We start from the raw sequence: 21,355 nt of genomic DNA on the forward strand, positions 1-21,355 counted from the left end.
ACCCCAGCTTGCAATACTGAAGCAACAGTTTACACCTCCTGAATTCAGAGACACTTGCTCTTCCAGACGCTTGGGACACACAATGGAGTAAATGCTACAGTGTGGTTGGCCTGGTGTGTGTGACAAAATCCTGACAGATCATGATAAGGCAACCTGGGTAGAAGTCACAATCCTGTCGTTTATTAGCGTGTGAAAGACGATTACAAAAATAATATGTACCTTCACTAGGGATGCAATTGGGGATGCTGGGAAAGTCCTTGCCTAGAGTGCACCAAGGCCCGTGCTTCATCTTAGCAATGTGTATGTTTGGCAAGGATGTTGTGTGTGTGTGTGTGTGTGTAGTCTAAAGCCCTTTGGTGTAGGAGTCTACATCTGCATCAGAAGTTGAAGGTCATTCTTGGCTCCATACTGAGTCTGGGGTCGGACTAAGCTACATGAGATTCCATCTCAGACAGAAGGAAACATAAGCAAACAAACAAAAACTTAACCAAATGCAGTAAGAGTCTGCAGTAAGGGGCACAAGAATGGAATTTCTTGCATGGTCGAACCATAGGGCATTGTCAGGAACCAAACTTTTTTTTTTTGCCTTACAAAAATAGATGTTTCCAATGTAGTGTATTCCCACTAAACTTTCTCTCTCTCTCTCTCTCTCTCTCTCTCTCTCTCTCTCTCTTTACATTTTGGCCATTTTTCAAAGGTTAGAAAGAAAAAAAGAAAGAAGAGGGGAAAACAAGAGAAAAACAGACAGGAGAAGGAAGGGCCCGAGAGGTGGAGGGCTGTGCACAAAGCCGTCTGAGACTGGGTGCTGACTGGAAGCTGAGCTGAGACCCGTCCTATTCCATGGCCCTTTCCACGCCCTGTGGTAACCTCGTGAACGTTGCCCTGTCGGCTCTGGTTCATTAGCAACTAGACTTTATTATGAATTTATTAAACAAAGGTATCTTCCTTACAACTTGACTATCCTAAACAGGAGGGGAAGGGTTAAGGAGAACAAGAATAAACCTGGGTATCAGTTCCGCAGGGCGAATCCCTTGGAGTCTCCGCACTGCTCCAGGTATGACCTCGCATCTCTGCCTGCCTCCGACTCCCGGTCGGCCCCTGGAAACCCTGGTCTTTCCTCTGGTTCCTTCCTCCCATTGATAGTTGATTTGCAACCCAATAGCACGGCTGGAGTCCCGGGTCCTTTTCCTTAATCCCGGACCCAAGATGGCTCCTCTCAGTCTATCACAATGTTTATCTCAGTGGGGTATCAGTGGTGTCTCAATGGGGCAAAGCCCCCCAAGACTACTTTCACCTGGGGCCCAGTCACATTCCTTCCACATTGCTCAAGTTTTCTGAGGTAAGAGGGTGGGCTCAATGTCCTTGTGCTGGCATCTCCTAAAAGGATACAGGTCTGTCCGTGACCAAAGCACTCTGAACACTGATAATCCCGGGATGTAGGATCCAAGGCAGGAAGGGGGCGCGGGGGGGGGGGGGGTGACATGAGGGAGCTGAGATCTGGCGTGAGGGAGCTGAGATCTGGAGTTGATGCTTGTGGAATGGTGGGGAGGATTTTTGAACGGCAGCTCACACTTCGGCTCTTCTCTCTCTGTGGAGGAGACCCTACTTGCCCCTAGACCAGCCGCCTTCCTCATCACAAGTGCCCTCTACCTTGCTTCTGGAAACAGGACCAGGCTGAAAAGCCAGGGGGAAAAAGACAGAGCGCTATTGTATCCTCTAACATCTGGGCACTTTAAGGGTCAAATATAGGATTGAAGAACACTATTCTAGAAGACAGAATCCATGTCAAAAACTACCATTCACCCAGAAAGTACAAACGACATGAACTCTAAATCAGTCTTTACTAGGGTAAATGGTAAGTTTCTCCTCAAAGAACCAGCAATTCTAAGATTCCCAGAGTAGGACAGTGTACGCAGTGAGGAACGCCCTAACATGAAAATGCAGTCTTTCTCAATTATCTTAATTTTCTTAATATACGCTCCCTAACCATAGCCAGCGGGACTCTGAGAATCTGGGTGTAGCTCACAGGGACTGGCCCTGTTGTTGTTGTCAATGTTTCAGCATCAACTGGCAAGGAGTGCCTCTACATCCCTGCCCCCAACCTTTAGAATTAAGGTTCAAGAAAAGAGGTCCATGGAAGCAGAAAACCGGATGACAATGAAATGATAAAAAATTTGTCTAATGAAGAAACTATACCTGTACCACCTAAAGGTAAATGTTAATTCTGATGAATGGCAACCGGCACACAGAATAGACACAGGTCCTCAGAGGCCGCTAAACTATGATACAAGGATACAACCTGATTGCTTTCAGAGGTTTTTTTTTCCCCCTCTGAGACAGGATCTCAGGAAACCCACCCTGGCCCTGAGTTGGATGTGTAGTTGAAGATTGCCTTGAGCTACTGATTTTCCTGCCTCCAATTCCTGAGTGCTGGGATTACCGACATGTGCCACCATACCTGGTTTGTGAAGTGCTGGGAATCAAAGCTCGGAGTTCGTGAGTGCTAAAGAAAGAATTCTACCAACAGAGCTACCCCTGTAGCTCTCCAAATATTTGTTTGAGAGCCTCTAAATATGGTATTTAAAGGGCTCTCTATATCTCTGGCAAGGATATATGACCAAAATAAGAGTGTTTATGATGGGCAATAGTAAACAGAGTTTATTTGGTGTTTGTAACTTTGTAGCCCTCTCTTCCTTCTCCTCCTCCTCTTCTTCTTTGTCCTTTCTTCTTCTTTTCTTCTTCTCCTCCTCCTTCTCCTCCTCCTCCTCCTTCTTCTTTTCCTCCTCCTCCTTCTCTTTTTGTTTTTGCTTTTGCTTTGTTTTTTCAAGACAGGGCTTCTTTGTGTAGCCTTGGCTGTCCTGGACTCCTCTGTAAACCAGGCTGGCCTCAAACTCACAGAGATCCACCTGCCTCTGCCTCCACAAGTGCTGGGATTACAGGCGTAAGGCACTGATCCCAGCTTATTCTTAAACTATAACTAAGTAAGTAAAATGTAAGAGTGGGATAATTTGTCACCCTGGAGACATTTGTCACTGCCTGGAGAGTGGTACAGTCTATCTCTTGATATTGGGCCTTCTGAGAGCTCCAAGTGCGCAATGCCATGATATTGGTATAACCTTACTAGGTGAAAAACCACTGTGAAGATTTAGGAATTCACTAAAAAAAAAAAAAATACAGTAACACATCGAATCAAGCATGTTCTTTGGCATACTTCTTATTATATAACTCTCAATATTGAATGACAAACGCCAGCTAGTGAACACTGTAACACTTGGAAATTGTTTTTGCAAAATGTGTTAAAGTGTACAAAATTGCCATTCATGGTAGTACAGGTTTTAATGAAAAATTTTCCCCTTATCTTCAGCCTATGGGTAATGTTTTGTATTAGGTTTATTTTTTTTCCAAGTTACTAGATTTCAGACATTTGGTGATGTCAAGAAAAACTGGGCAAGGGCTGGAGAGATGGCTCAGTGGCTAAGAGTGGGTATCGCTCTTGGAGAAGATCTAAATTCAGTTCCCAGCGCCTATGTGAGGTGGCTCAGAATGCCTATAATTTCAGCTCAAGGAGGATCCAATACCTCTGGTATCTATGAGCATTTGCACTTACATGTGTATATCCACATATAGACAAATATGTGATTAAAAATAAAATAAGCATAAAAAAAAAAAGAGGAAGATTCAGGCTTTGTAGAGTGGAATTCCTGGAGTGAGAGATCTGAACCCTGTCCCTCCAAACCCATAGGTAAGTGTTTATGAATATGTAAGTTGAAAATTTAAAAACCCAGAGTGGGGCTGGAAAGATGGCTCAGAGGTTAAGAGCACTGACTGCTCTTCCAGAGGTCCTGAGTTCAATTCTCAACAACCACATGGTGGCTCACAACCATCTATAATGTCATCTATTTTCCTCTTCTGGCATGCAGGTGTACATGCAAGCAGAGCACCGTATACATAAAAATAATAAATAATTCTTTAAAAAAATAAAAAAAGGAGAGCAATAGGTTAAGTAAATGTTAAACCAGTATGAGCATGTGAAATGTTAATTGGAGCCCTCTCCTTTTTGTCTCCCCTCACTCCATCCCGCCAGTCTCCCCTGCCCCATCCCACTCTGTTCCAAGGCATGTGACTACTTAATGATCCCACCGTGTTGGTCTATTGCCTGGGAGTGAACTTCCATAAGGTAGTTTGAGTGACGAAAACCCCAGAGTCTGCTCACATTCGCCTGTGGACTAGTTGCTTCTAAGAGAAAGAGGTGTGGCTTTGTGGCCTGAGAATGCTCTAGCCGGGAACATGGGCTTCTCTTATTGGAATCCGTTTTGTTTGTTTAGTATCTGAACGCACGCTGACAAATGTTGTCAGGATTCAGCTTACTGGGTTTAGAAAGCAGGTTCTGAACATCTAATTTACTGGGATGCATTGACTACTAATGAACAAATTAAACGTTTTTAGACAGAAAAGGATATAAGCACAACTGAGATATTTTTTATAAACTGGTTTCATGGGAAGGATTTAAAAAAAAAAAGCCAGTTTTGTGCTTTGGGAAAATTACCTGCTCCCACCCATTTCAACTTCATTGTTAAAGTGTTTTTTTTTTCTAAATAAATATTTTCAGTGATAATTCTTTAAAGTCAACACACTAAGTATTTTACACAATGCAAATAGATTCAGTATAAGTTGCATTTAAACATAAAGAGGTCATCTCTTTGTTCTATGTGACACAAGGAAACCCAGCGTTCTGTGAAGGCTGCGTTTTTTTAACCTTAACGTTTTAGGGAAAATATTAATATAAGAGAATTATAGAGTCAGTGTAAAGGAGGAACGGGGTCGCCTATTTTAGACTGATAAAGGCTCCTAGAATAAGATCTAGCTTCCAGAAAGAGAAAACAGTACAAATGTGCCCAAACAAAACAGGATGTATGTGCGAGGACTTAATGATTACCACTGATACTCTATGTCTGAAAGGATGAAACTTAAAAAATATCATTATCCTCAATTATAAAGGCTCCATTTTGGGTGGCTAAGCTGGTCAGTATTCTCCTATTCAAATTGTTCCCTAAAAATTAACCAACCGCCTATGGGCTTTAAAAAAAGGGCCTTTCCAAGTCTATCACGGTTCTTTACATTATGAACCTTTCAATGTCCAATCTCTTCCCTCTTTTCTAAAGAAAAAGGGAGCAAGACACTTGATCTTCAACCATGTGTCTGGGATCTCCAATGTGGCTCTGAATATTTGTTCCAAATCTCATTAATTACAAAGCTGGTCCCAAGAGGTACAGCTGCAAAGAACACTCATTGTACTCAAAATAATTTGAACAAGGGCAAAGAGGCATTTTATTTACATGTGTAAACATTAAGAGAAGAGTAGCACACTGATGGCTCAGGTAGTTGCTGAGAGTTTTAATGGTCATTGATTTGATTACTTAAGCTTCAAGGGCACCACATATAGGCACACATGCATATAGAAGTCACATATTTCTTGGATGCTAACACTTTTACAGTGGTAACTCTGACATTAATTTGGCAAGTTCTGAACTAAGACCTTTTAACATTTTACTCTCTCTAGATACTAAGACCAAATTGTTCTGAATCCCATATCTTACTGTGCAGATCTGTAATTTAGTTTTTTAAATATCAGAAAACATGCCATTTCCCACAGGGCTTTCTAATGTAACAAATTTGGGCAAAAACCAATGACATGGACAAATTACAGCAATAGACATCAAATAGTGTCTCCAATTTTCCTTTTTTTTTTTTTCATCTTCTTTTCTCTTTAGGGCACATCAGGGCAGGCTGCAACTCTGTGGCCTTGTGTTATCAGAACACAACACCTATAGCCATATTTTGCCATCCTATTAACAACTCTGTTGGCTTGGAGGTAGAGAGTCAAGTGCACTATAGAGCTAATTGAGTGCCTTATAGGAGGAGTGTCGTCAGCAGTATACCAGAACAACCTAAAAGTCTTACGTTGAGCTTGGATTGGCCATCTAAAGCAAGAAGCCCTAGTTATACGTAGGAATCATTTGGAAGCTAAAATCTGTGAGGGCTTGGGTCCCACTCAAGGTTGACTTGGTCATTCTGTAGGCAAGCAAACAAACACAGATAAGAGAATCTCCACACCAGTTTAAGGATAATAGCTCATTGTTTTGTTTTGTTTTCACAGCACAAAGTCCATTTTTTGTTTCAGTGGGAATCTTTCCTTTTTCCAGGTGTAGGAAAAGGGAAAGTTCCTTGTCACACAAAGAAGCACTGCAAAGTGAACGTTACCTGGCAGAGCAATCTTTTTTTTTTTTTTTTTTTTGTTTTTTTGCAAATGGCCCCCAAATGACCCATCAAGCAGCAGCACATACTGCCAAGGTGGACTCCATCTTTTTTTTCCCCCCTGACAGTAACTGGCGACTACATTCTATCCCATTGGTGGGTGCTTGATTTACCATTTGACACAATTGTCTAACTGGTAAGAAGCAGAAGACGGGGAAGGTCAGGAAATGCAGGTCTTTTTGAGGCTAACCACTTTAGGTAGAAAAAGCGAACTGTTTCTGACGCAGTTGTGGACCTGAACGTAGCTCAGCAGTTGCCAGAGGTTTCTTCTTGACAGGACTCAGAGCAATATCATATATGCAGCGAGCGTGCCATGGGTGACAGAACCTTAAGATGGTAAACATTTTCTGGGTTAAAGCTAACAGAAGACAAGTGGATAACAACTCCACAGGGCTAGTAGCAACTTTATATATATCTGAGTATTTTGAGCAATTTTTTTTTGGAAGAGAGGATTGCTGGCTGGCCCGGTGCCATTTCTTCTTGTTCTTCATCGTCCACGAATGCAATGTTCCAAGCCCCCAAATCGCTGCAGGTCATTAGGACTGGAATGGAGAACCTGCAGGCCATCTCTCAGTCACCACTGTGGGTCATATGAAACAGGAAGGGCAGTTTTAGAGTTTGAAATGGCGAATTATTTCTCTTCGGGACTGATCTAGTTAAGCCAATATCACCTTCCATACTTTATACTGGCTTCTGTGACTGGCTTAATTATTTATTGTCTCTTCTATAGAAATGTATGTATTTTAAACCAGCTCTGACCTTTATTATTATTATTATTTTTGTCACGCCTCCTTTTAACAGTTTCTTCTAGTCTTCTTTCTGTTTCTATAGTTTACTTTCCCGCCTCGTTTTTCGTTCACACCGTGGAAGTCCGTCCTCTTCCTTTCCCTCCGGTCTTTGATTAATATTCGGTTGCCAAACATGTTGACTCTCTACCTCTTTCCCACTCCCTGCCCTTCCTTAACCTTCTGCGGCTTTATTTCTGTCACCTGCTATCAGAACCCACAAGCTCCTTTTCTCTGCTTCGCATCTATCTCCGCGTCTCCATATGCATTTTTATGATCCCGACTGCTAAATGCTTAGAGATGTGCGGCAATAGAAAGGTATGCTTCCTCATTTGAATGCTATTTCCTTTTCCCTTAGCATAACCGTTCCTCCTCCTCCTCAATTCATCCTTTTCTGAGGTTTCCCTGTCCTCCCCCTATGGCACCTCTCTCTTCCCTTGTCACCTCCCATTTGAAGCTCATCTCTTCTCTCAACCCGATTTCCACCCTGTCTGATTTTACAGCCAAGGATCTCCGACAAAATAAAGGATGGAGTCTATCAGAAACCAGGTTGCTTGTGTCTTGAGAAACTTTTTTGCGCATTCACTGAGATGAGATTAGGGACTTGGATCCAAAAATATTCTCGGGGAGTTTTCAGCTCGGGCACAGCTTTGCACACCTTGAGCTCTAAGGCCTTTTCTGCAGGGCAAGTACAGGGCTGTCTTTCAGGGCCTTCTCTGATTCTTTCCAGTCCAGGGGTCAAACTGAAATGACATCGCCCACCCAAACTATTAAAACAGGCTGAGTGGAGGAGAATGCCTGGGCCCTGTGTCTGCCGCAGATCTGGGGAGAACGCTGGCGAGGAAGGGGCCAAGGCAGTGGGCCACTGCGGTCCCAGGAGCTGGTCGCTTGGCCTCTTTGGGGGCGTGCTCCCCTCTTAAGAAAGGAGGTCGGCACTAGGCAGGGTGCCCCCTTGGGGTTCAGGGCTCGGTCTCAGGGCTGGCGACACCACCTCGGCGGGCGCCCCAAGAGGGAGGCGCAATGCCTCCGGGGAGGGGGGGGATGGGGAAGAGAAGGAGATTCGCTCAGTCCTTCAGCCACGAAGGTCGAGGGTTCAGAGCGGGCGTCGCCAGCCTGCAGCTGGCCCTCCGGGAGCGGGGCTGGGGCGACACCCCAAGAGAGTAGGCACGAGGGTGCCGGCGTGGGGTGTCAGGCCGGGAAGGGGCGAGAGAGGAGGTTGGAGGGGTCCCCCGGGGCTGGGGCCGCGGGTCTCTCCGTGGACTCGCCGGGGCGCCCCGAAGTCTGGGGCCGCCGCGACTCCCGTTCCGCAGTCGCTGCCAGGCACTCCAGGCCGCACTTTCCCCTCCTCCCCGCGCCTTCTCTCCAGTGAGGAGCCGGGCGCGGGCGGCGCGGGGGGCGGGGCGGCGGCGGAGGGAACAGCCAGTTGTTTAAAATCCTTCTAGAGCAGTTTCTAATTCCCCCCTAGCGCCCGGGTTCGGAGGGGGAGGGGGAGAAGGAGAGCGGGAGGGGGGGAGCGCGGCGGAGAGGGAAGGAGGGAGGGAGGGAGGGAGCCGGGGAGGGAGGGAAGGAGGGAGGAGACTGCCGCTCAGGCCGCGCCGCCGCCGCCGCGCGCTCCGGCAGGCCGGAGGGAGGGGAGGCCTGTCAGTCTCTCGCGTTGCCAGGGCGAGGAGGGCGGAGCTCTGGCGTGGGGTGGCCAATGGTGGGGGTGGCTGCGTGGGTCGCCATGGGGACGGGGCTGTTCCCGGGGAGGCTGTGATGGGTTGACAGGTGCGTGACAGTGGGAGCTGCTCTCGGCACAAGCATGTACGGCAAAGGCAAGAGTAACAGCAGCGCCGTCCCGTCCGACAGCCAGGCCCGGGAGAAGTGAGTGTCTCCGCGCCGCAGCCACCTCCGCCTTCGCACGCGCGCACACTCGCGCACGCACTCGCACACTCCGGGAACCGCAGCCACACGGCCGCCCCGCCGGAGGGGGAGCCGGGGGTGGGTTGCAAGGGAGGAGGTGCGGGGCGGGAGCGAGGTGGGTGGGGTGGGGTGGAGGGGGACGACGGCGACGCTCGGTTCGGGGGAGCAGCCGGCCTCTACGGGGAGCCCCCCGGGCGGGTGGCCTCCGGGCAGCGGGCGACGGCAGGGACGCGCGTGGCGGGGGGCGGCGGCGGGGATGGAAACTTGTTTGGGTGGTTGAGGGGAACCACCCGCGGCTTCACCTCCTCGCAAAGTAACTTTGGAGCTTGTGGTCTCGGACGGCCGGGCCGCCGCGCGCGGCGGGCCGGGGCGCGGGGTGCTGCGGGGTGCGGGGCGCGGGGCGCTGGGGTCCGACGGGGCCGCGGCTTGGGGGGCTCCCCGAGCGTGGGGCGAGGAGAGGGCGGCGGGCTGGGCGCGCGGTGGGCGGAAGCGGGGCCCCGTGGGGGCGCGGAGGGCAAGTGCGGGCGTGGGCCGGGCGGACGGGTACAGGGACGCGGGTCCGTGGGTTCTCCCAGCTCAGGCCCTGAGGGCGGGATGACCCCCGGGAAGTTTGGGGGGTGGGAGCGCCGAGGTCCGGGAAGGAGAAAGTGTGCCGGCCCGCGCGGGGTCGGCGGCGGGAGCTTGGCGCTCCTGCCTCTCGCCGCTCACCCGCTCGCCGGCGGCCCCAGAACTTTTTGAGACTTGCTGCGTCCCCGGGGGCGGTGGCCGCGGGCGCGGAGGGCAGTTCCCGTGGGCCGTGGCGGCCCCGCGAGGAGGGCTGCCCGCGGCGTGGACGCGGCGCGCGGGTCGGAACGGGGGGCTGCGGCAGAGATGCTGGGCGCAAGCCGCCCGGCTGGGTCGTGGGAGATACAGGTGGTCACTTCGGTGGGAGCCCCGGAAGACGCTGGCGAGCCGGGGTGCCACGGTCGCGGCACGCCGCGGAGCTAGCTGGCTTGTTGGCTGCTATTCTTGTGTACTTGTAACGGCGATTTGGTTGTTACTAAAATGAGAGCGAATAGTGACTGTGACACTGAGGAGGAACCCTCCCTCCTTTTTTTTTTCCCCCTGTGTGCAGATGTTCAGACTGAATCCCTCTAGCTGGGTCTGCACTGAGGGTCGAGCTTATCCTTGAACACAGTGACTTACTGAGAGGGCTGGGGGAAAGCGAGAGTATTTCCCAGAGGTACTTTGGATCCCTTGCGTACAAAAATAGCTTCGTAAATAAAAATCTAATGTGTAGGCTACCGAGTTTCCCTCCTTGCTTTAGGCTGTTAGTGTTCCCCTTGAAAGTTTTTTGTGCCCTAGGGAGGGGAACATTTTCTAATCTGCATGTTGGCAGCAACACACATACACACAATTCCCATAGGGTTTAGAGGTGGCAGGCCTTGATGTAGGAAAACAAAACAAAACAACAACAAAATTAATGGAGAGATGCTATTGGTCCCCCCCTCCCGATATTTTTAAGATCTTGCTGTGACAAGGAATATATAAAACATAGTGTTTATTGCCTGTTTAAGAAACTGTAGTTACTGGACTTGGAGTTTAAAATACTAGTTTGTGCTTATGAGTCATTTGGCTGTAATGTCTGATGCAAACATCTGAAGGGGGATGCTTTAATGATTATAAAATACCTGGACTTCACATTATGGGGAATGAAGAAATTGTAATATATTAAAAACAGAATCTTACTGGGGCTTGACTGAATTTTGGTATTAAAGTAATTTAGGTTTTAGCCTGACTCCCAGAAATGGCTGACATTCAGCTGAGTCAATTCTATAGTCTCATTCCTTAAAAAAGAAAAACCAAACCAAACCAAAACCAAAAAAAAAAAAAAAACAAAAAAAAAACAAAAAAAAAAAAAACAAAAAATAAAATTGATTTTCAGTGCCGAGACAACAAGGAGGTTGGACTTGGCATGCTTTGGTCCTTTCTAGCTCTAATTCTCTGATTCTATCAGAAAAACAAGTCACTGCCACTTTTACTCTTAGATCTGCCAAACTGAGAACACCAAGTATGACCAACTCTTAGGAGCCAAGTAATGAGGGCTCTGCTAGATGGTGCTGTTTCTTCCACTTACTACAGTTGGCAGGAGGGATTCTCAGCTGGCTTTGCCTTATGGTCTAGACAGGTAGAGGCCACTTTTGGAGAAGTGACAGTGCTGTTCTGGGTTCATTCCTAGCAAATCTTAAGACAAACATTGAAGCACACCCTATTTTTTATAGAATCATATTTAGTGGTAGAGTTGGTCTGATCACTGTTGTCTCTGTTTACTGGAATGGATGTACTCATTACAGAAGATAGGAAACTCTGAAGTTGCCGTTAAAGATGCGGCAACAGATTTTTGTTTTTAATTTTTAAGGTGGCCGATTTTAAGAGGCAGCCGAGGGATGAAGAAATCCCTACTAAGTGACTTAAGGCTGTTTCAGTATTTTTAAAAAAAAAATCACAATTTATATTTCAGTACTGAATACGAGTACATTTTTTTTTTTTTATAAATCTACTCTGCAAAATGAGTCGTGAACATCATAGCTTTATAATCAAGAGTGTGAATCCTCATAGAGCTTCATAATGGATGGCTGACAAGCGCCTATCTGCATGAATTCTTGGCTTTCTCGCATCAAGAGATCACTATATAGAGTACCTGAAATTAACTTGTCGCTTGCACAGTTTCTAAAATACTGTTTTGTAGTTCTGAGCATAGAAATTGGCTAGGGTCAGATTAATTGTGTATTTCATTGTTTTACAAAGCAAACAGGTCAAGCCTACTCAAAGGTTTGTAGTGGGTTTAGTTACAGAGAGTACTTCAGCAACCCTGGAGGAAGGGGCATGTTTGCAAAGACGTTTTAATTCTGATCCTGTTAGATTATTGACACTGGCTTTAGTACTTTCCTTATCACATTGATCAAATTGGTAATTAAATAATTGTGTAATTAGTTGTTTATATTTAGCTTTCCCTGTAATGCTTGTTTCTTTAGAATAGGGAACAGTACTTGTTATTTCTTCTCTTAAGCTTTTTTTTTTTTTTTTTTTTTTTTTTATTGGTGCTGTAATACTGGAAGCACCCAGGACCCTGCTGATGAGTGTGTCAGACGCAAAGGGAGCTTCCCAACGTGCAGAGTTTTCACTGTAAGGACACACAAGTTGAGTTCTATATATATTTATATCTAGTTTTATTTAAAAAAAAAATCCCCAAACAAGAATACAGCAGAGATAACTCTTGTTTTTTTTGTTTTTTGTTTTTGCCATCTCTATGTTGAGACTGATGTGTTTATTTTCCCTTTATTCATGTTTCTTGTTCTCCCAATAATCCTGATAGGCAGCTTTTCCCTCCATGGAAGTAACAAGACTGGATCCCTGTCTGATTAAGGAACAACCCAGGGACAAGATACTAGGAAGGAGGGAAGCTGTGTGGGACAAAGGTTGCCCCAGCTTTGGCACTTGTCGTTGAGCTGAAAGACACACTTTGGTGGCCGGGTTACCTTCCCTGTCTTGGATAGGGTGTCACCGATTGAGGGGACAGAAGTACATAATCAGATACAGCAAGATTGGGTCAGCTATGCTTGACCACTGCTTTATCCCAGTGCTTGAAGCTCTCTATGTTGGCAGGTTATGGTGTGGGGGAGAAGGAAGCAGGAGTCCAAAATCAAGAAGAATCCTTATCTCTTTAGACTTTCTTTCCAGAAATGTTGTTGGATCACAGACAATATTACATTAAATAGAATAGTTGTGAGCAGTTTCTGTATGAAATATGTTTAACTTTAAGCCACACTGCCAAGGAAGTAGTGATGAGCTTTGATACTGATGCTTTGATACTTTCTTTTCTTTTTTCTTTTTTTTTTTTTTTTTTTTTGAGGTAAGGTCTCCTGTAGTCCAGACTAGCTTCAAAGTCCCTACCAAGCAAGGGTGACCTTGAACTTTTCACCCCCCTGCCTCCACCTCACTACTGGAATTATAGGTGTGTACTACCACACCCATTTTTATGGGATGCCGGGCAGGCGCTTTACCAGCTGAGCTACTCGCTCAGCTTCTCATTATTTAGCTTATGTTATGATCCTGAAAGAAGAATTTGCTAGGAGCTGAAGATGGGCAGGAGGGACACATAGCAAACAGTGACATTTATCAGGTAGTTATTAAACATAGAAGTTAAGCTACAGCATGGGACATTGAAAAGCAGCTTTGGTGTTTCGACGTCGGTTCACATAGTTGAACATTCTGAAATCAAATTGACTGTCTGCTCCTTTAAGTGGCTGCACCCTGAAAAACACTTACATGCTATGAGGAGGAGTTTTTAGGGGTTAGTATCTGCTGTCACCTTGTTCTCCTCTGTCATCATTAAAATATCCCTACCAAGCAGAATTACAGTCTTCCTTTCCTTTTTCTTTCTTCCTTCCTTCTTTTTCTTTTTTGAGGGAAATAAGGCCGATGAAGTAATACAGATCTCTTTAGAAACTTGTTTGATGAACAGGTGGCACAATTTAAGATTTCTAGTTTACTCTTTTGGGGAGGGAGGTGCTCTTCCCTGGTGACCTCCCAGCCCACAGGGTTTCTAAGGCCAGTGAGAGATCTGTGCTGGGAACTCTCCTCCCAACTTCCAGTATACTTCCTCTAAAATACCGAGAAATTTGGATCTGAAATATCATTTTAGCTGTGAGATTAATGTATTTTATTTTAGGAAAAGAATATCGCCCCCCCCCAACCCCAGTCTATACAGGAATTAATGTGAAGAAAGAAACAGAGATGACCAGTTATAGCAACTTACCATGTAGCCCTGGCTAGCCTGGAGCTTCCTATGTAGACAAGGCTAACCTCCAGCACACAGACATCCACCTGCCTCTGCTTCCTATGTAGACAAGGCTAACCTCCAGCACACAGACATCCATCTGCCTCTGCTTCCTATGTAGACAAGGCTAACCTCCAGCACACAGACATCCACCTGCCTCTGCTTCCTATGTAGACAAGGCTAACCTCCAGCACACCGACATCCACCTGCCTCTGCTTCTTAAGTGCCGGGATTACAGGCATGCACTACCAAGTAACAGCCATGGCTGACTGGATTCGCTTTGTAGACCAGGCTGGCCTGGAAATCACAGATATATAGTGTAATTTTTAAAAGTAGTATTATAAATACTATATATTTTAAGAGCCAACAAAAAATATAAAAGGTCTATTTTTTTTATACTTTCAAGGCCACTTTGCTCATTAAAAACAATCCCCGATGAAGAGGAAGATCATTCACTTTGAGTCCGTAGCAGCGCACCAGATGGGGCTTCCAACTCGAGTTGTTGCTAGGAAGCAGAATTGTATTGTTTAAAATCAGAGCATGCTCTGGAGCAAGGACTGGATGCCCAGGTGGAGGCTGACCTTTCACCCCTGTAGCTTACAGGTGAAGAAGCATGGTGATCATAACCATAAGTTAGTGTTGGGACGTAGGGTGAGGTCCCCGCTTACAGCTTTCCAACTCTGAGGACACCTTGAGGCACATGCGCGCCTACAACTGTGCTTCGGCCCGTCGTTCGTGGCCTTGTTCTCTACTGCTGTACACGATTGCTTTGATGGCACTGTGAGAAAGACAGTAGTTACGTGAGCGCTCGTGACATTGTTAATCCTTGGTCAACATATGTTAAAACATTTAAATTCATCAAGAACATATTTTTAAAAAAATGGACTTGCGACAACTTTGGAATAATATGTATGTTTACATTTTGAAGATAATTTTGAATAAAGATTAATTGAAAACATTCACATTTTAAGAGTGCTTATTAGATTTTGTATGTATTTTATGTACACAACAGCTGTTTATCCAAGGCATTGTTTAAGTTAGTGGGTGACAGAGAGCTACTTGACTGCTGCACTGAAAGCACACACACACTAAAATGGTGGCACACCACGGGTCCCAGCAGAAGCTGTGCTTGCCCTCCCAAACTGTTAGTGTTGCATGTTGTATGGCAGGATCACAGAAACAAAAAGAGAGGTTTTTTTTTCATGGAGGTTTTAGATTCAGTGTTGGCCATGATGGTAATTTTTGTCAGAGTATGTTAATGGCTAAAGGATCCCCAATAGTGGAGATATTCATATTTTCAGATAGTTATAAGAGCAGACGTTTATTGGAACCAGCCTAGGTAGTCCTAATGCAGTAGTATATCTATCACCTGTCTGTGTATTTAATCTTTCTAGTCCATCACCTTTTAAAAGACAAACATCAGTTGATACTGTTTTCTGGTAACACTCATATTTTACTTTAAGAACTCTGATGATTGTATTTCACTCAGGACCCCTATCAGCCAATGAGGAGCCACTATGATGCTTGCATTACAGTGAGCTTGAACCAATGATCTGGCAAAATCTTATTTTTATATTTTGTATTAACTTCATGTTATATGCATGATATAAAAAAGTTCAGCATTGTCTAAGCTAGAAACTGAAGCACAGCACTTTGTTACTCGTCTTCCTGTTTTTAAGTGTTTTTGTAGTTGTAGCTATTGAAGAGCATAGTTTTAATTACTAATACAGTTTTAATTTTAATTTATTGTGCATTCAAGCCACATTAAAATACCAATGAAGTGTTTGTGATGGAAGGCAAGAATAAAATGTGAAAGTTAGAAGAGTTGGTGCCAAAGCAGGCCAGCGCCTGAAACTAATGGTCACTTTTGTAAGTGACCTGATACTTGCCTGTTCTCTTCTGGTTTACCAGCTTCCAATTTGAGATCAAAAAAGCCAAAGGCTGCTTTATGAATGGCCCAAATCTAAGCGGAGGAATTACCGTGTAATAAGTTGTTACATAAAAATTAAAGTGATTGCCAGGGAACAGAGGAAGAAGGTACAGGCAGTCCAGATGAGACTTGATAGGCTGAGGTCAGATGTTAGGGGGAGGAGTCCCTTTCTGAGATCGAGGGGAAGGGGGAGGGGAGATAAAGGAGGGAGGCTGGGACCTGGAGGTGACAAGGGAGGGGCCTATAATCAGGATGTAAAGTGAACAAAATAAATAAAACTAGAGACACTGAAAACAATTAAAATGATCACGTTCTGCAAACTTGCAACTACAAATTGTGTGCAGCTTTGTCATAGAAGCTCACTACTTAATAGTAACAAAATCAGTAAGGCTCTGACTTGAACATTTTGTTTTCCCTTGGCCCTTATTTCATTCATTTCATTTAACCTTTTGGAAACCCACAGACTGTAGGTCTGTTCTACCTCTCAATGATACAATGAAACTTAAGAGTTTGCAATGTTTTTGCCTCTAAGTATCAAAACAGGGCATAGCAAATGGCTTAATTAATCTGTTTTAAAAATCAATCAGTATCCCACAGCATCTGAGGGAGTAATTCAGAGTTGATGGAGTAGTTCAAGAACAGGACAGCTCAGCACCAGCCTTTCTGCCATCCCTGCAGTGCTGGCGGTGCTGCAGGTGCCTGGCAATACTTCTTGTAAAAAGTCAAAGGCAGGAGAAGGTAAGGTTTCTCAGTCAGGAAGGAAACCTGTCCTGAACTGTGAGGTCTCCTGTGTGGTCTTTATTAAACAAGGTAATACTTCCCTTGGACCAGCTGCTGATACAGAAGATAGTCTTCCCATCACTGCCTTAAAAACAGCCCCAGTTCACTCCCTGACCTGTAAACATCCCACTCTGCTCCCTTAGACACAGCAGCAAGAACTGTGAGGCTGAGGTAGACGGTACTGTGAAGTTTGCTCTTGTGGAATGGTAAAGTTTGTTGGAGTAATGCCTGCTAATAAGCAAATAAACAAATGTACTAGGCGATTTTTGGACAGTTATTTTGGCCATAAAAGTAGTACAGTGTGGGGATGTGATAGATAATGGCCGGGGAGCTGTATTAGATTGGGTAGCCACAGAGAAGAGTTCCTGGAGAAGTGGCCGAGTAATTGATACTGATACTGATACAGTCAAGGCAGGAGAATTTCAGGCGGGCCTGAACTACCACTAAGGGGAGTTCATATGCCTCTGCACAATTGTTCAAGGACATGCAAAGTGTGAGTCAAGGTAAAAAGTGTACTCAGCTGGATTTTGTTTTGTTTTGGGTGTTTTTGTTTTTGTTTTTGAGACAGGGTTTCTCTGTGTAGTCTTGACTGTCTTGGGCTTTGTAGACCAGGCTGGCCTGCCTCTCTCGGCCTCCGCGAGGCACTTACCATGTCCTGCTGTTTCTGTTTTTTGTTTTTTGTTTTCGAGGAACTGGGATGTGAATACAGTTGGTGTACGCTCTTCCTAGGTAGTAGAGGCGGAGGTCTCTAATCTCCCAAGCCCTAAGGGTGTGTGTGTAGTTGTTCCAGGGAAAACAGTTAAGCTTTTACAGTGATGTTGCCTCCTCTAGAGAGGAAGAGCTGATGTTAGGGTTGGGGAAAGAGCTGGGTCCGTGAAGCCCTTGCTGTGCAAACCTGAGGACCTGAGGTGAGTGCCCAGTACTCGTGTAAAAAAGCTGGATATGGTGGTATGTGTCCCATATGTGATCCCAGTACTGGGAGTCTGGAACAGCCGTATCATTGGCTTCTCGGACCAGTCACCTGAGCCTGGTGAGTAAGCCATAGGCCAGTGAGCAACCCTGCCTCAAAAAGCAAGGTGGACAGTGCCCTTTGAGTTTGTCCTCTGTCTGCCACTGATCACCTGCACGCACACACACACACACACACACACACACACACACACACACACGTTAGTGAACACTCGAGGGCTGTTGAGTTAACAACAGATGGGTACAATTGGTACCGTCTCCTGACCTTCCAGATAAGCTTGGATGATTTTCTAACAACCCTCACTGGCCATTTTTGTTTCAAAATTAATTATATGTGTTCTGTTCACTTTGATGTCTCATTTCTCTTTTTATATTGGACATTATATGAGGACAGGATGGCTTATTCACCAATGTATTCCACTGTTTTACGTAGCACACTGTTTGGATTTATTATACTTGTGGCATAAATAAATTAGAGATGCAATCAACTTCAAATATATATTCCACCGGTGTGTCACTATATCTAGCTCATTCTCCCCACATTTTCAGCAGTTAAATTACCAGTATGGCCTAATAATGTTTATTATCAAGCCTATAATTATTATTACGGTAGTATTTTCTATCGCGCTAGCAATCAATCCAGGCACAGACACTTGTTATACTTTAAAATAGCCTTAACCCGGGGCAGGGCAGATATTAATCCCCTAAACTGCTTCCCATAGTGGGGCAGGTACGGGCTCCCTGCCCCTATCCCATGTCATCTGCTTCTAATAATTTCTACCTCCCATCCATAATCCCACATACTTGCTAATGTTGCTCATCTGGGCCAAGTCTCCATCCGCGCTGCCCATGTGCTTCTCCACTTAACCCATGATGGCGCAACCTTCTCTCTCTCTCCTCTGGTCTCTCTTTTTCCCAAGAATCTCTTTGTCTCCCCAGTCCTGGGAACCTTAGCCACACCTGTCTCATTTGCCCTGCCCAGGGGTGATGGCCTTTGATTAATTAGCATCAAAATACATTAGACTAACAGTTTGGTACTAGAATTACATAACTTCAAAGGATTAAAAAATATATAGGTAAAGAGTAGTTTTTCTTAGAATTTTAGAGCTGGGGACATTACCTACATATAATGAATATATGTGCCTATTTTCATAAAAAATTGACATAATCTATGCAATAAAAATCAATAATATAAGTAAAATTGTGTTTTATATTTTTTAGGTATTTTGACATACTTTGTTTAATTCTCTATTGATTGTCATGATTTGTAAATGAAAATTAATTTAGCTAGGATAAAACAGGTAGTATGTGGCAGAGCTAAGCCATACTTAAAATACATAATTTTAGTTTTTAACTAGCATTTAACCTGAGCCATAATTTGAATGTTTTGCTTCCAGGTTGTTGGTTTTCCTTCCATTAGAAGTTAGCTGCCCCCTTGAATGGGAGGGGATGAATAGAGGATTAACGAGCAGTATGATTCAATAGAGAATCATATAGGTCAGATGTCAGTTACAAGTTTAGCAGTACTTTGGTTAAAAGAAAAATATATTGTTAAAGTATATTAAACACAATTTACACAATTATGTAATTCAAAAGGTGTCACGTCATGAATAAAACAAACAAAACTGATTTAGTTTTTTATTTTAAAAATAAATTTTACCTACGCTGTATTTTGATCATATTATTTTCATCCCCTACCTCCTCCAGATCTTCTCTACCTCCCTACGCACCCAGTTTCATGTTCTCTCCCTCACAGAGCATTTTACGGCAAAAACCGTGACGAGCTAAACAAATAAACAAAAACCAGCGAGACCAAGAAATACAAAACCACTTTTAGGCACGGGACTTGCCCTGTGGTGTGGTTAAAATATACCCAGTGACACAGTATTGGAGAAAACCGACTTTTCCCTTCACCAGTGGGAATCAATTCCGAATGGCTTCTTGGTTAGGGGTGGGACTTGGCATCACTTCCTTTCCCGTCACTTGAACTTGCGCGTGCTGTCACAGTCTCTGAGTTTATATGTGTATTGGTCGTGTGTCTGGAAGATGAGGTTTCCTCAGTGTCACCTATCACCTCTGGCTCTTACTTTTTTTTTTCTGCGTCCTCTTCTGCATAGAGCCTTGAGTCTTGAGGGGAGGAGTTTGATAAAGGCACCCCACTGAGTGCGGACTACTCCAGAGTCTCATGTCCTGCCTGCTGCCCCATTGTGGGTCTCTGCATTAACTACCATGTACCACTAGAGGAAGCTTCTCTGTGAGGCCTGACTGGTACCCTGATCTATGGGTATAGCAGTACGTCATTGCTGTTTCTTTCTTTTTAAAAAAAATATATTTTATTAATTTATTCATATCACATCTCAATTGTTATCCCATCCCTTGTATCCTCCCATTCCTCCCTCCCTCCTATTTTCCCCTTATTCCCCTCCCCTATGACTGTGACTGAGGTGGACTTCCTCCCCCTGTATATGCTCATAGGGTATCAAGTCTCTTCTTGGTAGCCTGCTGTCTTATTGCCATTTCTTTAGGAGAATAGTATTAGGTGTTCCCACAGGCCTATGGCCTATATAGTCAGTTTAAAAAAACACCACTTCAGCAGTATTATATGTAGGCTCCTTCTATTGGAATGGGTCTTAAGCTCAATCAGAAGGTGGTAGGTTACTTCTATAACATTTTTGCCGCTATTGCATCAGCGTATGGTTTGTAGCTGGGTGATGTCGATGACTACTTCTCTCAGCCGGTGGCATGCAAGTACCTCCTGGCACCATGGATGCTCTTCAGTTGGGATGCAGCCTCTAGTTGGGCCCCAGCTCAGTTTGGTGTTTTGAGCACCAGGGTAAAAGCTGGAGCTTTGGTAAATAGCCTGTGGTCTTTGAGGAGTCTCTACGGAAACTCACAAATCTGATTTTTATTTGAAGTCTATATGCTGTTCTTCCATAAATGGATCAATGGATGTGGGGTTCAGGCTAGTTTTGACCTTCTTGTATGTTTTTGTCTTCTGAGATAGAGCATTGCCATATGGTTCAGGTTAGACTTGAACTAGTGTTTTTCCTGCTTAAGTGTCTCAAATTCAGGAATCCATTCATTTTCCTGTTGTTTGGAAAGTTGAAATAGAGGTAGAGAAAGGGAAGTTCTTCTCTCTCCACTTCGTCCTGTGTTAGCTTTTTAAGAGGAATGAAGATCAACAGTGTGCACTGTCTGGCGGGATTCATGGCAAGGTTGCCTGGCCCTTTGCAGTTAGGCACAGAGTCAGATAGTAGGAGTGTGTGGTGGATAAGTTTTCTTTGTCTTGGGTTGGAAAGGAAATAGTGGATGAGGAAGGCTTGGGGATTAGGTATAACTTTTAAGGCACACACAAAGGTACCTCTTTGTCCAGTAGGCTTCACCTCCTAAAATTTCCAGAAACACTGGGAACAGTCCTACTAGCTGCTGACCCAAGTGTTCAACACACGAGCCTGTGGAAACATCTCATGATCAAAATATAACCCGTACCCCTCTCTCTAAGAAAGGAAGGGAAGGTCTTCCACTGTAAATGACACTCTCTTTTACTGTGGTATGTAATGGTATATGGTATCTACAAAGCTGCCATTTTAACTAGTTTTTGGGTGTGCAGCTCAGTGCCATTAATCACCTTCACGTCGCTGTGCAGCCACCTCCTCACTTCCAGGACTTTCTTACCTTCCCAAGCTGAAACTATAACTATGAACTGGTAACTTCCCACTAAGCCGGCATTTGAGGCTTAACAACCTGGATCTGAATACTTATACAAGAGGTCCTATGTATTAGGACCTCAGGCTGCACTTTTTGTGTAAGAAGTGACAAGTTAGCTCTTAAAAGTCACTTTACTTGGTAAACCGC

The 21,355-nt window shown here is 44.8% G+C and overlaps 1 protein-coding gene across 6 annotated transcripts in view; it reads left to right on the forward strand.

Moving 5' to 3' along the window:
* Positions 1–8,797: 8,797 nt before the first annotated feature.
* Positions 8,798–21,355, forward strand: part of SSBP2 (single stranded DNA binding protein 2) — a 246,434-nt gene continuing 233,876 nt past the window's right edge. For 2 of the 6 annotated variants that reach the window (XM_084801332.1, XM_084801336.1), the window contains exon 1: positions 8,802–8,963. In XM_084801332.1, coding sequence (XP_084657458.1) covers positions 8,902–8,963 — 62 coding nt within the window. In that variant the 5' untranslated portion in view covers positions 8,802–8,901. Of the gene's footprint in view, positions 8,964–21,355 lie in introns of all 6 variants that reach the window. The other 4 variants (XM_084801326.1, XM_084801333.1, XM_084801335.1 and 1 more) reach the window with 3 other exon arrangements.

Source organism: Acomys minous (genome assembly GCF_964271855.1).
Source record: "Acomys minous genome assembly, chromosome: 11".
NCBI classification, from domain to species: Eukaryota; Metazoa; Chordata; class Mammalia; order Rodentia; family Muridae; genus Acomys; species Acomys minous.